Consider the following 16,580-nt stretch of genomic DNA (forward strand, 5'->3'; position numbering starts at 1 on the left):
TGTATTCCCCTTATAGTCCATGCTCTGGGCCTCCTAGGACCAGGAAGTTCCCTGCCGAAATGATGCTAAGCCTACACTGGCCTCTGTGGATCCAGTCTACCCACCTCTTAGGAAACTTGGATATGCCAACCGGGGTAACCAGCCTCATGCATGTGAAACCCCTCAGGTGAGGAAGAAGCCGTGTGTGTGGAAGAGAAGGGAGTGGGCTATGGGCCCTGTAAATGTTAGGAGTGGGCCAGTCAGGAGACCAGTTGGAGACTGCAGAGGGGTCCTTACCAGAGGAAGGCAATGACACCCACAGGCCTGTGGGAAACCAGAAGTATGGGTGAGAAGCCAGCACACTCCAGCCAGAAATGAGTAGATCTCTACACCACCATTCTGAAAAGGATGGGTTCTCCCGGGGAGCACTGCACAGGAGTACCGACTTCAGGGAGGAACTCAACCCAAAGTCAGGGATCATGGCAGGGTTGCCTGAGGAATCCCAGAAGTCTGAGGACCACTAGAAACTTACACAGTCTCCCTTGGGGAAGCCCAGCCCCAGGGAAGATGGAAGCTGGGGACCACAGAGCTGCGGCCCAGAGGGACTAGGTTAGCCCTGAATGAGAAAAGATGGGGCTCACATGGGCAGAAGGGGAAAGCTTAGGAGCAGTGCTACCCGCGGTCAGAATCCCAATTTCCTGAAGTGCTTCCCAGCGAGGGAGCAAGTCCCCAGCAAGGGCCAGCATGCCAACATTACCAGATGTCGGTGACTCCAGACACAGGGCTCTGGTTGACAATCTCGGGTGCTACAAACTCTGGAGTGCCATACTGACAATACTGGGGCTCCCCTGGAGTGAGTTCCTGGGCATTCCCAAAGTCACAGATGCGCACCTGCTCTTCGCCCCCTGCACCGTCCCAAACCAGCAGGTTCTCCGGCTATAACCAGAGCATAGGAGCTGATTAGGGAAGAAAGTCCCACATGACAGCCCCACCGCCTGACTGTTCTCCATGCCCCTCCTCACCTTGACATCCAGGTGCAGCACGTGGCTCTGGTGGAGGTAGCCTATCCCTTCCAGCACTTGACGCATATAGGCCCGGGTCTGTGGAAACAGGGGGGCCAGAGTCCGTGGAGCTGGGGGAGTACTCTGTTTGATCATCACCCAGGGAGGTAGCAAGGGTTCAGGCCATACATGCCTGGGCAGTGGCCTTCAGATGGGTCACGAAAGCTCATCTGTGGCCCACCACATAGCATGTGGGATGCTGAGCCTCAGGGTCACCATATTCTACTGCACAAGTTGTACACAGTCCATTTAAAGAAGATAGGGATCTATATTATACTCATTGGAACTGTGCAATAGAAGCTTGTCTATCCACACTGTGAGATAAAAGTCTAGGAAGCTTTTGTAGATTGTATATGTGAGAAAACAGGGAAGCGATGGACTTGGGGTCTGGAATATGTCTGCTACTGTTTACAGAAGACTTAACAAGTCCTGTCTCGCGGGGTAGGGAATTCCGCTGTCTGTGTAGCTGTGTTCCCCTCTACCACCACCCCGGCTTCCTTGTGGGCACGAACGGCACGCACAGGACCCACCCATCATTCTTAAAGTTCACGCAGGTGAAGGCTGGTGAGCAACCCGGCCGGCCCCTGCCACCCACTGCCCTCACCTCAGACTCACACACGGTGGGCTTCCTGGCCATGCGTTCTAGAAGCTCTTCTGTGCACCTGTGTCATAGGTCAAGGAGAAGCAGCAAGCACGAACTACCTGACGCAGCCCAGCACTGACCTCAGGGCCCTCCTTCCCCACAAAGCATCTCTAACACAGACAGGTCCAGATACTCCTGGCCTCAGGTTATACACATTGGGGCACCTGTTTGAACTTGAACTCTCAGGCAACTCCCTTACCCTTTCTGAGCATAGGGACTGGAATGAAGGTGACAGCTCCTCCCCTGGCCTATGAAGCATTTTATAGGGTTCGATACAGTGGAATCTTGTCGACTGTAGATGGAACTCCTCAACTATATCGGAGAGGAACCCAATATAGTTCATTACAGGAGTCCATGTAATGAAATTATTTGCCATTTTGCTGAGGTCTAGACTTAAACAATGAAAGCCTAAGCGGCTTCTGTTCGGGTCACAGTGTCCCTGCTCCAGGAGGGTCAATTGCCAGCATTGCTAGCACAATGTGCCTTTGTTTAGCACAGCGAGAGAAAGGTGTGGCTTTGTGAAAAGTCCTCCTTAGTCAAACGAGGTATGGGCTCTCACCTGAGCAGGGTCCTGTCAAATGTGCAGATACACTGCATTGCACCCTGTGATGGAAATGTACGGTGTTTGCTAGCTGCAGGGCCTTAGAAATCACCACTTAACCTCTGTATGCCTCTTTTCTGTTTGTTTGTTTGTTTGTTGTGAGACAGGGTTTCCCTGTGAAATAGTCCTGGCTATCCTGGAACTCACTCTGTAGACAAGACTGGCCTCGAACTCATAGAGAGCCACCTGCCTCCGGCTCCCAAGTGTTGGGATTAAGGATGTGCACCACTACTGCCCGGCTATTCCTCTTTCATCAGCTAGAAAATAAGAATGAAATTCTACTGGATAGATATACGTGAGGACTGAGTATATACTAAGTGTAAAATCCATGCAGCATTGCCAGGCACATACTAATGCTATGTAAACTTAAGGCTTTCTTTCTTTCCTTTTTTTTCTTTCCTTTTCTTCTTATTTTTTTTTTCTTCCTGAGACAAGATCTCATTATGTAGATCAACCTATCCCGGAATTCTTTGTAAACTAGGCTGGCCTTTAACGTAGAGATCTACTTGTCTCTATCTCCTGACAGCTGGAATTGAAGGCATATACCACTATGCCTGGCATGAACTAGATCTGGAAATGGTTTTCACAGGCGTCTCCAGATTCATCATTCATCCCGACTGCCCACGGGCTCACCGTTTTTAAGGGGTTGATGTAACCTAAACTGGGCTATGTCGAACATGACTATAAGCTTCTGATCTCCCTCCTAGTACTGGGGTCCCAAGTGTGTGCTCCACACTCTCTTCTATGCAGTGCTGTCCACTGAACCCAGGGCTCTGAGCTCAAAGGACCACTTTGCAAAGGGCAAAACATGCTCCCGATTTGCCTTTACAAAGGACACTCTTTCCCCGTCTTGTCCCAGGATACAGCTCAGTGACAATGACAAGTCCCCGGCGCCTCTCGAAGGCTTCGTGGAAGTAGAGCACACAGTCATGCTGGAGTTGGGCCAGTAACCGGGCTTCACGTCTTGCTGATGCCTTGGGCTTAGCCTGGCTAGGGATGAACTTGGCTGCAAACTCCAGGCCAGAGCTCCGTTCCACCACACGCCGCAGGTAGGAGAAGGCACCCCTGGAGGACACAGGGAGGGTGACAGGACACCGCCATCACTACAGAGTTGACTTTCCATCTTTCCTGGCCCTCAGACCCAGCAGCCCCGTTCGGTCCTCGATGACAGCTCTTCCTGGCCCCGCACCTGCCAATCTCCTGGTGGATGTCATAGTAGTCGCTAAGCCTTCTTCCTCGGTGCTCCTCATCCTCTCCAACCCCCTCGACCTCCATAGCTGTCTGAGCTGGGGAGGAGATGGATAGATGTTCCCATGTTGTGAGTGGGGCAGATAGAAGCAAGGGCAGAGACAGGAGATATAGGACAGATTCAAAAGACAAAGGACAGAATACTGTATTCAGGGGCTGGGATGAGGATGTGGTGTAAGAAATGAAGGGTAGGGTACTTCCTGCCTCTTCTCCCCCAAACACTAACGCACCTGAATGCACAGACAACTCTGCCTTGCAGGAGACTTCGCCCGCCAGGTTCCGAGCTGTGCAGGTATAGATGCCTCCATCCTCGGTTCCCGCACTGAGCACCACCAGGGAGCACTCGTTCTCCTCATACACGAAGCTCACATGGTTGCTCTCGGTCAGCAGCACCTCATCCTGCCAGGGGCACATGTCACCTGGGTCTGACCTTACTGCTACCTGGGGGCTAGCTTTTCCTCCACACCACACAGTCTCTTTCATTTGGACCTGAAGGCCAAGGGCTTGACATGCTGTCTTCACTCAGTTCCTCTGACTCTGGGACCAGAACCAGCTTCTCCCTTCTCTCTTGCTAAGAACTCCTAACCCATGCCAGGCGGTGGTGGTGCACATCTTTAATCCTAGCACTCAGGAAGCAGAGGCAGGCAGATCTCTGTGTGCTCCAGGCCTGCCTGGTCTGCAGAGCAAATTCCAGGACAGCCAGGACTACACAGAGAAACCCTGTCTCAGAAAAAAGAAGTCCCTAACCCCTCAGTTAGTCCCCAGAGTCCCACCTCCTCTTCCTACCACACCTCTGCCCAGAAACTTCTCTTCTAAGGCCTCCCAGGACTGTACAGACCCCAGGCTCCCTGCCAGCTGCTGCAGCCTGCATCACCCTCTGACCTTGTACCACATGATGTCTGGCAGTGGTTTCCCCTCAACCACCACAGCAAAGCGGGCGGTTTCTCCAGGTCCCACCTCCACATCTTCCATGATGGACTCAAACCGAGGGGCCTCTGCAACACACGGGGACAGAAGCAGACAGGTGTCATCCTCACAGGTGCCTGCCTCCTCAGCCCCTCTCCCTATCAGCAACTGTATGGTGAGAATACTAGACCCTGGCCTCCCAGACCCCCCCACTCCCCCCCAAACCCTCCACCATGCCTGAGGATACCAGAGTTCCTGACGAGGCCCTCTCGGTAAATCCTAACGAAGGTGCTTTCCAAGGCTCAGAAGCATTGACTGTCCCTGACTGGCACAAGTTGCTTTGTGGGACCCTTAAGATTCATTTGATGGCTTTGAAATTGGGATATTTTCACACACAAAAGAAATCTGGATTTCATGTTTCTCGTCTGGCTATCCAACCCTTCTCCCCCTGCAGTAACCATGAGGCTGGTGCCGTGTGGCTCAGTGCTGCCCCCTGTGGGTGACTGCTCCTCTCAACACCCCACCTGGTGGCTTCTCATTGACTCCACTTGGCCTCTGCAGGAGGGGGGAGGGGGCTGTGACTAGAACGAAGCCCCTCAAGGACACTGCCTCTATCTTGAAGCGTCTCTCTCTGAGTCTTATTTAAATGTCTAGGAAGACTTCTATGTGAACAAAAATACCCTGCCCAAATATTAACCGGACAGTCTAGGAGTGAACTCTCGGCTGCATGGTTCCCTGCCAGGCAGCCTCTAATTCTCACGGTAAAACTAAACACACTTTACAGTGTGCCTTGTCAAATCTGTGAATTCCTTGCCCTGTATTCTGAGCGTGTCTTCAGGACCCCAGCTTTAAGAGGACTGAGAGTAATCAAGCCCCAAGGGGGAAAAAATAAAGCAAGCTGAGTATAGATTGCCACCACCACAGGGACCTGCCTGGCTTTATACAGAGAACAGGAGAGGCCATTCTGGGTCTGGGGGAGAGGCTGTTCCATGGCAGACATGAAGGGAACGGGGCTGCCTTTCTACCCAGCCAAGCAGAATGGAGAATCTGATATAAGCCCCAGGTCCCTTTTGAGTCCAGCTGATTAAGATAGTCTCCCTCAGTCACCATCCACGACAGCTAGGATGCAGGCTCCTAGGCCTCTCTGAGCCCTAAATTTGGCTAGACCTGGGAAGGGTGACAAGTCCAGCAGCTACTGCGATCTGGGGACAGAGTGGTGATTGAGTAGGAAGGGCAGGGTAGGAGCTGGGCAGCAGCAAAACTCCAGGAATGGAAACCCCGTGCACACAGGGTCAGGAGGACCCATCTCCTCTGCATGCCCTGTGACTGCTTGTGCCCACTTCACAGCTGTCTTCCCTTGATCCCTGTCTGCTGCGGGAAGAAACTCTGTAGTGAACTTCATTGATTTGTTCCTTTGTTTGTTTTTCGAGACAGAGTTTCTCTATGTAACAACTGTCTCGGAACTCGCTTTGCAAGCTCTGTAGATCAGGCTGGCCTCGAACTCACAGAGATTGGCCTGCCTCTGAGTGCTGGGATTAAAGGTGTGCTAACATCACTTGGCTTTTTTTTTTTTCCTCCTGCAACAGAAAGTGTCCATTTCCTCATAGATTGTGCTAACTAAATTGTCACTTTCTTTACTTTTGGCTGGGACTGTATCCACTCAGGAGGTAAGAACATCCAGTTTAGGTGGATCTGAAGTTTTCAGTGGCAGTTTCGGATCCTGGAGTTAACTAACAAGCAAAAAACACACACACACACACACACACACACACACACACAACAATGGTCACTTAATGCACACTACAGCTCCAGAAGACTTGACTTGAAAGGAGAGACTATAGAAAGGGACTTGGGTTCTAGGCCTGCACATGGTTAAAGGTGACAGGGACACCGTCAAACTAGCATCGCTGAAGTGCAGCCAGGAGCCTCAGAGCCGGGTGGCAGGTGATGGACTGCTTGAGGACATTTGCTTCTTTATCAGATCCTCCTCCCCCCACCCTGTTTCAGCTGAGACAGTGTTCCCTCGCTGTCTTTAGCACACAAGCTAATGGTACTCACAGCTTTGCCATCTGACATGGGAACTTGAACCCAGCTCCTGTGCTTATAAGACTCTGGGACCTTGGGCCAGGTCACTTCACACTCTGACCTTGCTTCATCTGTGAATTGGGAATGACAACTAACCCCACCTTACAAGGTTGGCACACTAAATAGGTGCAGTTCTTCATACTGATCCTGGCTCATATGAGATGCTAAGTCCTATATGTAACATTATACATAACATTGTATGTGTGAGTGTGTGTCAGTGCCAATGGACCAAACCTAAAGTCTTGTGCTAGGCAAGTACTCTACAGTGAGCCACAGTCAAGACTCTTTTTTTTTATTTTAAAACTAGACCTCCTTCACTTGTGGCCCAGGTGACCTCAAACTCATAATCTTCCTACCTTGGCTTCCTGAGTGTAGTTATTATAGAATATGTCATCATGCATGTTCAATAAATATTAGTTTATTCCTCTTATTATTACTAATACTGGTATTGTCACTAGAAGGACAGGAATGAAAGGGAGGACATGGAATTGAGTCTCCAGCAATGGCAGCTGCCTGAGAGGCAGGAATAGTAAGAAGTTGTCACCCACCTGCCAGCTCCAGGGTGACTGAGCAGGCCTTTGTGCCATGGCGGTTTCGGGCAGTGCAGGTGAGGGGCCCTAAGTCTCGGCGGCTCACCCGGCAGATCCGAAGACAGTACTGGTCGTCGTCTGGCTGCCTCAGTTCGTACACGCCTGTGCGTGCTTCTAGAAGGGCTCCTCGGCAGCTACGGAAGAAATGACGGGTGATCTTGCCGGCTGGGGATGGGACTGGACTATCACAGGTCAGGGACAGGTTGAGTAAGGACTCCTACCTCCGCCAGACAACCTGGGCCTCCACATGGTTAAAGGTGACGGTGACGCAAGCGGGCTGGCCCTCTACTACATACACAATGTCTGGTTTGTCCAGCACGGCCGGGGCCTCTTCCAGGGGTGGGCCTTGGGGGAGGAGAACACAGGCTGACAGTGGGGCCATGGTACCTGTTGCACTTTCACCCCCACCCCCACTAAAGTTCCAGTGGTACAGATGGAGAAGTTGAGGCTCAGAGAAGTGGAACAGAGCCAGGAAGCAGCTCAGGAAGGATTAACAACACCAAAGCTTTCGCCTTGTACCCAGACCACTGCTGCCGCTGATGGGATGGGATCCGGCCAAGCGACACCATTCATGCTGTGGCCCCTCCCCTGGCCACACAGCATCGGCTCACCATGCTCTAACAGCTGCACGGGCTCCGACGGTGCTGAGGGCTTGCTGCTGCTCTTGCCGCTGGTGCTGAGGACCCGGAAGATGTGCTGGAGCCCTTTCTTCAGCCCTGCGGCTGCCCACTCAGGTTCCCGCAGGCCTGTGACCAGTGCTGTCCACTGGTCCGAGCCTAACACCTGGTGCTGCACAGTGTATGTCAGGGAATCTGGGTCTAGAGAAGAAACAGCAGAATGTTCCTGGTCCCACTTCTACTGAACTATCCACTCCCTCACCCCACCCCCACCCCCGCCGCCCCATCATAGGCTCAAAAGCCCAGACCTTGTAGTGGCCTTGCCTGAGCCGTCTCTGTTCAGGCCTCATCCCTACCCTCTACCCTGTGTGGCTCTGACCCACCAATAGCCATGTCCAGACTCCTGGGTGGGTTCCACGTGAGCGTCACCATCTTTCCTGTCACAGCCACTACCTGCGGAGCGCCATCTGGAGGGCCTGGAACCACATCTGGAAGCCACAGGTGGAAGGTGTGGGGGTGCTTCCGAGACTAACATCTCTACAGGAGCACCAGCCTTAGTCAGGAAGCTGGGGCTGAGGCTTAACCATAGGTATAGGGACAATGGCAGCTGCTCCCTCAGGACTGGAGGGGGAGCTAGTGTAGAGTCCCCCGACCCAGCCCCGGCCACCTCTGGCCACGCTATCGAACGGTTCCAGAGGCCACATTGGACAAAACTACTAAGGAGGATTTTGGCCTCACCTGTGACATAGAGGTGAGCGTAGCAGGCAGCTTTGCCCAACTTGTTGGCGATGACACTCTTATAGACACCAGCGTGCTGAGGCCCCACAGCTGGGAACACCAGGCGATGTATATCCCTGTCTGTGGGGGAGGGACGGTGACACACGGGTGGTCAGAAGAATACTCGGCTCATGAGAGATCAAGCTTGACCACACATATGCTTCCTACTGCAGGGAGAGGGCAAGGGGACAGGATAGGGCAGCCATCAAGAGACACATGTTTCCTGTAGCCAAGGCTGGTCCTTGTTCCTCTTGAGCATTTCAGGCCTAGTCACTTGGCATCTTCTTGTCAAGCAAGGCTTGTCTTTGTCCCCATGACAGCCCCCTCATTCCTGCACCTCCAAAGGCTTGTAACTTTCAAGTCAAGGTTGTGACAAAGTTTTGTCAGTAGGTTCCTCCCACAGTCTCTTCTCGCCCCAGTGACCACTGCCTGCGCCTCATCTCCAACAGAGTCTGAGGAAAATCTACCGGAGATCAGCCAAACCTAGCGACCCTAATGCCCTTCTCACCACCTGGCTATTCCTTCCCAACTCTTGTAGACGATTGGGTCCCTGAACAGGCCACATGAGTTCCACCGCTGAATCTCAGCTCATCAAATTCCTCCTGTTCAGAATGTTCTCAACTCTTATCTAAAGCTCCCTTCTCCTTTAAGACATAGTTCAGGGCTGGAGAGATGGCTCAGTGGTTAAGAGTACTGCCTGCTCTTCCAAAGGTCCTGAGTTCAATTCCCGGCAACCACATGGTGGCTCACAACCATCTGTAATGAGGTCTGGTGCCCTCTTCTGGCCTGCAGACATACATACAGACAGAATATAGTATTATATAATAAATAAATATTAAAAAAAAAAAAAGACATAGTTCAGGCACATGCCATGAATCTCAGCCTGCTATGGCCCCACCCCTTCCTTCCAGTACCCTGATGTCCTCTCTGGGTCTCCAGACCTCTTGAAGCTCATTGCTGGTTACCAGTGATTTTGACAATTTTTCCTTTTTACTTCTGCGACAGCTCCTGTCCAGCTCTGCTTGTCCCACCCAGAACTCAACGCTTTGCATGCAGTAAGTGCCAAATATGTGTCATAGTATAAATTACAATAAGAGCTGCCTGCTCTGTGTCCATCCTACGCCAGGTACTTGACATGGTTTTCTCAACCCTAATCCTTTCAACAGTTTTACAAAATTATCCCCATTTACCAGCGAGGTCAGAGACATTAACTGGCTTGTCCAAGGTCACCCAGCTAAGAGATGAGAAAGCAGTGGCTTGGAATTAAGTTCCATTTCGTTCCAAAGCTCGTTTCTTGCACTCTGCTTCATCAATGATAAGGAGGCTGTCTCTGGCAGGACATGAAGAAGGGGCAGCCTGTACTGTTCTCTTTCCCACCAGGGCTGTTCCCAAACACTCCTGCCTTCCTTCAGCAGTTATCTCACTTCCAACGGCCATCCACTCATTTATCTCTGCCTGCACTATTTCCAAGGGAGGAGAAGCCAAAGGCTGCCAGTGGCCGCAGATACGGGCACAGCAGAGACGTCAGCTCAGACAGACACCGGCCAGAGCCTCAAAGGAAATAGGGACACAGGAGAGTCTGTGACTGAGCAGTGACAGCTACTAGAGGGAGCAAGGGTCAGGCTGTCAGGGCTGCTGGCGTGGTACTAGAGATGAGATGAGGTGGAGTTGGAGAACGGACCGACTGTGAGTGACTAAAAACAGTCTTTATTTCTCTTTCCTCTCTTCTTTCCTCTCTCCCATACTCCCTTCCCTTTGACAGGGTTTCATGTACTTCAATTAGCCTAGAAATCACTATGCAGCTGAGAATGACCTTGAACTTCTGATTCTCCTATCTCTGCCTCCCGAATCCTGGCATTGCAGGGGCATGCCACCATGCCCAGTTTACGCAGTAGTAGAGGTCACAACCAGGGCTCGAGGATGCTGGCAAGCACTTTACCTACTGAGCTACGTCCTCAGTCAAGAGCAGGCTTTTCAGGAGATGAACTTGGGTCAGGAGTTCCTTGCTTACCTTTGAGGAAGTGTCTGTACCTCTCTAAGCCTCAGTTTCCCCATCTGTAAACAGGTATAAGAGTACCTGCCTCACAGGCCTACAGCAAAGTGAGACTGTCCCTGTCCTGTCTTCGGGCCTTGCAGGGGCTATCAAATGCAGCAGCTACAGATGAAAACCGTCACGGGTGGAGGCAGGAGGAACTGGCATGAGATTCATGCTGCTTCAACAATAGAACACAAGTGTTCCCTTGGGAAAGCAACCAGGCAAGAGGACTCTAACCCAAAACATCCTGTTCTTTGTATCCCTGGCAGCTTCCCTTCAGCCAGACCCCGTGCATCCCAGCCTCTCCACTGAGATTTCTCAGGCATCTGGGCAGTGTGGCTTTATCAACAGTGAGAGCGGTGGCAACAAAAAACTGTCAGACGATTTATCATTTGCTGACCGCTTGCTATCTGCCAGGCCCCGCTTTTGGTGATATGTATCACTAATTTCATTCTCTCACAGCTCAGTTGCTGATGAGGGAGGAAAGGCACTGTGGGTTCTGGAACCCGCTTGCTGGTCAGCAGCAGGCTGTACTGCCTGCCCGGTAAGTGCTAACAGAGCCACTCGGGGTGACACTGTGGGCTCAGATGGACCTCAGAGCCCCTAAAGGTTCTCTTCCCCAGACCCTCCCATCTCTAAACCAATTATGAAAGGAAGACATGAGGGGTCCCTAGGGAAGTATCCAAAAAGCCAAGAGGTTGCTGGGTGCCTTCCCAGTCACATACACTGTGTCATGCGCCGGTCATCACTGCTTTGAATTCGGTGACCGTTGTGGAACCAGCTGATGGTAGGATAGGGCAGGCCGGTCACTTGGCACTCCAGCATGGCCTCTTTAGCTAGTCCCACTTCCAGATCCTGCAGTGGCCGCAGGAAGTCTGGGATAGACAGTCTCTCCAGATCCCCGTGCTCTGGCTCCTCAGGGATGGACGGCATCTTCTCCAACTTTGAGCTGCAAGAACCACACGGCTGTCCAGATGTGCACAGCTATGCACCCCCCCTCCGGCTCAGGGTGAGGGTCCCTCAGAGGCACTGCAGGCAGCACCTAGAGGCCTAGGGGGTACCTGGGGCCAGAGGCGGCTGTCCGAGGCTCCTCCACATACAGCTGGGCAGAGCAGTGGGCCTGGCCATGCGTGTTGGTGGCACTGACTTCATAAAGTCCCTCGTCCTCACTTCCCACCCGGGCAATGTGCAGTGAATGCAGTCCCCCATCCTGTCGCAGCCGCAGGTTCTCGCTCTCATTCACAGGGTGGCCTGGGGGCAGGGGGACACAGACACAGATCTCCTATAGCAGCAAGACCTGTCTGTCTTAGCCCTTGATGCCTTCTCAACATATTCAGAGTGGGGGACCATACCAAAATGAGTCCAGGTAACGGAGGGAGGTGGGGTGCCGCTGATCTTGCAATCCAAGCGGGCAGCACGGCCTTCTAGCACCTCTGCATCTTCCAGCAACCGGGTGAACAGAGGCGCCAGCGATGGCCGGACCGTCAGCCGGGCACTGCAGGTCAGCTCATCTGTGAGGAAGTAGGTGGCGGCACTGGGTCAAAGAAGGCTGTGGAGGCCCAGACACCTCATCTTACAGGTTCACGCCAGCCTTTAAGAGCCTGAGCTGAACGTGAGGGCTGAGGCCATGGGCTAAGATTCATAGACCAGGCCTTCTTAGGAGGTGGGAGGTCAACAAGGATGGGTAGATGCCTCCCAAGGGGGACTGGGGACACAACAGGTGCACAGAACCTGATGAAGTTCTTACCTTACTCTGCCCACTCAAGATGAAACATAGCTTGATTCTGAGTGAGAAGGTTCTTGAAGAGAAGCCCCTCCCCCTGACTCGCCTGTGTCTGGTTAATGACCACACACTGCCCCACCTGTCATACACACAGAGCAGATGCCTCTTGGTCCCGCTTTATACCCCCTGCCCCAGAGGCAGGTGCCCTCATCTCTGTTCTCCAAAGAGAACAGAACCAGGACAGCTGGCATCCATGACTGGCACAGGGTTTTGTTCTCTGCAGGGGTCATCATCTCCCCAATCCTGCCAATCCCCCTGCCTGGTAGGTAGCACCATTCCTCTTTCATGGATGGATAGAATAAAGCTCACACAGAGGAAGTGACTTGTCTAAAGACATGTGCTTGGAAACATGCAGAGCAAGGCTAGAGATGCCCAAGTCAGGTCTGTGTGCTACATCTCAATGGACTTGCTCAGCCTGGGAATAGCATCATTTTCTGTTCTGAATAGTGCTCTAAGTCAGTGGTTCTCAACCTGTGGGTCACGACCCCCCCCCCAGCATCCAATTACCTTTTCACAGGGGTTGCATATCAGATACCCTGCATGTCAGACATTTACATTATGATTCATAACCATAGCAAAATTACAGTTATGAAATAGCAACAAAAATTCTATGAGGAGTGGTCACCACAACATGAGGAACTGTATTAAAAGGTCACAGTATTAGGAAAACTGAGAACCACTGATCTGAGTGCTCACTGTTTGGGGAGCCAGAGGCCCATACCATCTCCTGCCCCCACTTCCTGGGCATCTGTTCCGCACCCTGTCTTCCGGTTCCCTCCCCAGCTCTGGGCATCACGACAGCCCTAGCACCTGAGTGAGTGGGTACCTTTGGCTGTGCTCAGCTTGCACGTGTAGACACCACTGTCGTCTTCATGCACAGAGGTGAGCAGCAGCTTGCATTTGCGGCCATCAAAATGCATCTTGCATTTGAGCAGCGCAGGCTGCAGCAGGCGGCCGCGGCACAGCCAGTCCACCTCCACGTCGGTTGGACCTGCCACCAGGCACTCAAACAGCGCCATCTCCCCGGCCCCCACGTCCACGTCCTGCAGGGGGGCCAGCACGGCCAGGGACCGGCTTTCAGGGTGTGCTAAGGGGAGGGCAGCCACAGGGGGCACAAACAGAGCAGAGACACACGGGGCAAGGAAGACACACACACACGCACACACAGAGAGACAGACAGATACAGAGAGAGAGATGCATTTGGTTCCTCTGGAGACTGGAAAAGCCCATCCGCCCCAGGCAAGACAGCAAGGAGCCCCTAGACCTGGCTCTGAGATGGGAACCTATGTTGGCCCCAAGGAGGGGAAGTGATGAGAGGTGAAAGGGGGTTGGGGGAAGGTATCCAAAAGGATGGTGGCAGCAGCAACGGCGGCGGAGATAAAGAAAACACAGCACACTAGATGGGTACAAACTGGACTTTATTTGAGCTACGAAATAGTATTTCCAAGTCCCCACCCCACTATGCCCCTGCTCCTGTGCTCAGCCTGGCTTGCTCTCTCATTCCCAGCTAGAGCATGTCGGACATGGCCGTGAAGGAGGGTGGCCCTCTGGATCCTAAGCTTGCCAGCAGCCAGGGCTTAACCCCAGGCCTCTTGCTTTTGGTCTCTTGTGGAATAGAAAGTGTTGTGCCATTAAAAGTCTATTTCTGAAATCATCAGTGCCCTGCCCCTTCCCGGTAATCGTCCTAGCCACTGTACCTGCTCCTCTGGTCCCCTTCATCCCGTGGATGCCATGTATTGTCATCTAGTCCCGTTTTATTCCACCTCAGCTCAGAGGCATTCTTCCCTGACTGTCACAGACACACAGACAGACAGACAGATAGACAGACAGTGGCCTGTAGCAGCACAGCACATGCACTCGCTTGACGCTCCCTACAGGGAGACTGGGGGAGCTTGGCACCCCTCAAGGTTGTCCCTTCCCAGCACTCAGTCCTTCTGGGGGCCTCCTGGCCTGCACAGCCACATATCTACTTAGGGAGGGAGGATCCACGGGGGTCCATGGACTACCCCAGGGTGCTTCATGGACTAGAGAGGGAGGGGGAGGCAGGGATAACAGGGATAAGTCCGGGCCGGAGGGAGAGCCGGCTGGGTCTGTGGGCAGGAGGCAGTGAGACACAGCGAGGTCCGAGAGGTGCCTGAGACAGGGGCGCAGCTCGGAGGGTAGCGGGGGCAGCGCAGGTGGCCCCCTGAGCTCACTCGCCTGTGTACAGACAAAAACCTCAGTCAGCAAGCGGCAGGTTAGTGCAGCACACACACACACACACACGCGCGCGCACACACGTGCACACAGGCGCACAGACCTAGCTAGGGCCCCTCTGGTTATGGAGCTGCCTCTAAAACTGACACTTTCAGCTCGCTGTAGTAAGTACTAGGGTGGGAGGGCCAGTGGCTAGCCTGGTCCCTGGGGTTCCTCAACAGACAGAGACCCTGAGCAACAAGGGGGGGAGGTGCTCATAGCCATTAGGAGCACTCCAAAGCCTGTGGAATGCTGGAAAGAAGCCCAAAGAGAAAGAAGCACCGAGACACAGGTTAACACAGAGAAGCAAAGTAGAGCCCAACACCAGAGAAGGAAGAGGGCAGGGAATGGAACTGAAGAATTGTCAGAGAGGTGGCAACCACAGCAACAAGACGAACCAGGGAGAGCGAGGCAGGCGAGGCCTGGCAGAGGAACTAGAACTGTAGGTCTGGACTCCAGCAGGGCCTTAGGAGTGTCTTGGGAAGCCCATAGAGCTGGCCTTTGCCAGGCTTGAAGGGGCTGTGCCCAGTGAGGGCAGGAAAGGACCATGGTGGAATAAGGGTCTGAGGAGATGTCCCTAACCCTGTGACGTCACAGGGAGGGGATGACCAGCAGCCTCTGAAGGGCAGCATGGATAGATCCTATCATGCCAGCTGCCTAAAAACCCTGACTTATGTCCCTAACTCTGAGGGCCTAACCTTCTCTATACTCTGGGGCTCTGTAACCCTGGCACCTCTGATGTCCCTCCATCATGATGATCCCTTCGAACGGGTCCAGCCACCAGCCACTCCCCACTGCCACCCCAACCACAACAGTTTCTGCACAGCAATCACATGTATGTATATGGAGGGCAACCAGGGGACAAGAGAAGGGCGAGGGGGTCAGTGAAGAATGGGCCCGCACAGAGCAGGCAGCCGGAGCTTCGAAGGGTGGGAGGAGGATGCAGGGCAGCTAGCTACCATGAGGAGTTGTCGTGACGGAGCATGGGGAACGCATATTGGGTAGCCAGTTGGGTATGGAATCATTTCCCGTGTGATCTTGGGCAAAGTCACTTCCTTTCTCTGGGTTCAATTTAGTCAACTACATTATAAGCAGCTGGACTAGGGGCCCCTTCAGTGTGACATCCTGGAACTGAGGTTAGATGTGAGCTGTCAGGAGGGTAAAGGCCGGGATAGGCAGGGATTTCAGGAGTAGATGGGCCTCTCACCTCGGACCTCCAGGCGGGCCTCACACTGCCGAGCTCCGTACTCATTGACTGCCTTGCAAGTGTAGAAGCCAGCATCACCCCGCTCAGCAGCCAGGATCCGCAAGCGGCAGAGACCACCCTCGGCCTCCTCTGCAAAGCGCCGCTGGTCTGGGCGCACAGGCTGACGATTCCTCAGCCTGTCAAAGAGAGAAAAGCACAGCCTTAGAACCTGAAACCCTTACCTGCATTCACAGTAACAGGAGGAGGAAGGTTCTAGGGCTTCCCCGCTGGCTGGCTGAAGCCCTCTCCTCCTCACTGACTGATCAACGCAACCTTGGGATCCAAAGCTAGGTTTACCCCAGCTCTGCCTTCCTACCTTCTCCAAGTACTTTTAGACCCACTTGGGTCTCTCCCATCTTAGAACCTGCATCACCTCTAAATAGTTCTTAAATGTCCCCATATCTTACTTCCACTTATTTGTAACAGAAACTTAGATTCCCACTCCTCAAAAGGAATACTAAAGAACTTACAATCTTTTTTTTTTAAAGATTTATTTATTATATATACAACATTCTGCCTGCATGTATGCCCGCATGCCAGAGGAGGGCGCCAGATCTCAGTACAGATGGTTGTGAGCCACCATGTGGTTGCTGGGAATTGAACTCAGGACCTCTGGAAGAGCAGCCAGTGAGCCATCTCTCCAGCCCAGAACTTACAATCTTAAAATAATAATAATAATAATAATCACATAGGAGACTATATAATCCATTAAAAATGAAAAACACAACCCAAACCAGTGTCGGGATGGGGACTAGTACATGCTGAGTAATGTTC

The 16,580-nt window shown here is 52.8% G+C and overlaps 1 protein-coding gene across 7 annotated transcripts in view; it reads right to left on the bottom strand.

Moving 5' to 3' along the window:
• Speg (striated muscle enriched protein kinase) overlaps nt 1-16,580 on the bottom strand; it is a 56,297-nt gene that overhangs the window by 13,433 nt on the left and 26,284 nt on the right. For 6 of the 7 annotated variants that reach the window (XM_057758304.1, XM_057758299.1, XM_057758317.1 and 3 more), the window contains 18 exons: nt 15,768-15,943; nt 13,152-13,412; nt 11,895-12,053; nt 11,604-11,793; nt 11,268-11,491; nt 8,469-8,588; nt 8,114-8,218; nt 7,725-7,931; nt 7,335-7,458; nt 7,072-7,247; nt 4,415-4,527; nt 3,763-3,931; nt 3,474-3,570; nt 3,149-3,349; nt 1,645-1,702; nt 1,002-1,079; nt 737-915; nt 277-303 (listed from right to left, as the gene is read on the bottom strand). In XM_057758304.1, the coding sequence (XP_057614287.1) occupies nt 277-303; nt 737-915; nt 1,002-1,079; nt 1,645-1,702; nt 3,149-3,349; nt 3,474-3,570; nt 3,763-3,931; nt 4,415-4,527; nt 7,072-7,247; nt 7,335-7,458; nt 7,725-7,931; nt 8,114-8,218; nt 8,469-8,588; nt 11,268-11,491; nt 11,604-11,793; nt 11,895-12,053; nt 13,152-13,412; nt 15,768-15,943 (2,664 nt within the window). Of the gene's footprint in view, nt 1-276; nt 304-736; nt 916-1,001; nt 1,080-1,644; nt 1,703-3,148; nt 3,350-3,473; nt 3,571-3,762; nt 3,932-4,414; nt 4,528-7,071; nt 7,248-7,334; nt 7,459-7,724; nt 7,932-8,113; nt 8,219-8,468; nt 8,589-11,267; nt 11,492-11,603; nt 11,794-11,894; nt 12,054-13,151; nt 13,413-13,736; nt 14,525-15,767; nt 15,944-16,580 lie in introns of those variants that run through there. The other variant, XM_057758340.1, reaches the window with a different exon arrangement.

The sequence above is a fragment of the Chionomys nivalis genome, chromosome 2 (genome assembly GCF_950005125.1).
Source record: "Chionomys nivalis chromosome 2, mChiNiv1.1, whole genome shotgun sequence".
Lineage (NCBI taxonomy): Eukaryota > Metazoa > Chordata > Mammalia > Rodentia > Cricetidae > Chionomys > Chionomys nivalis.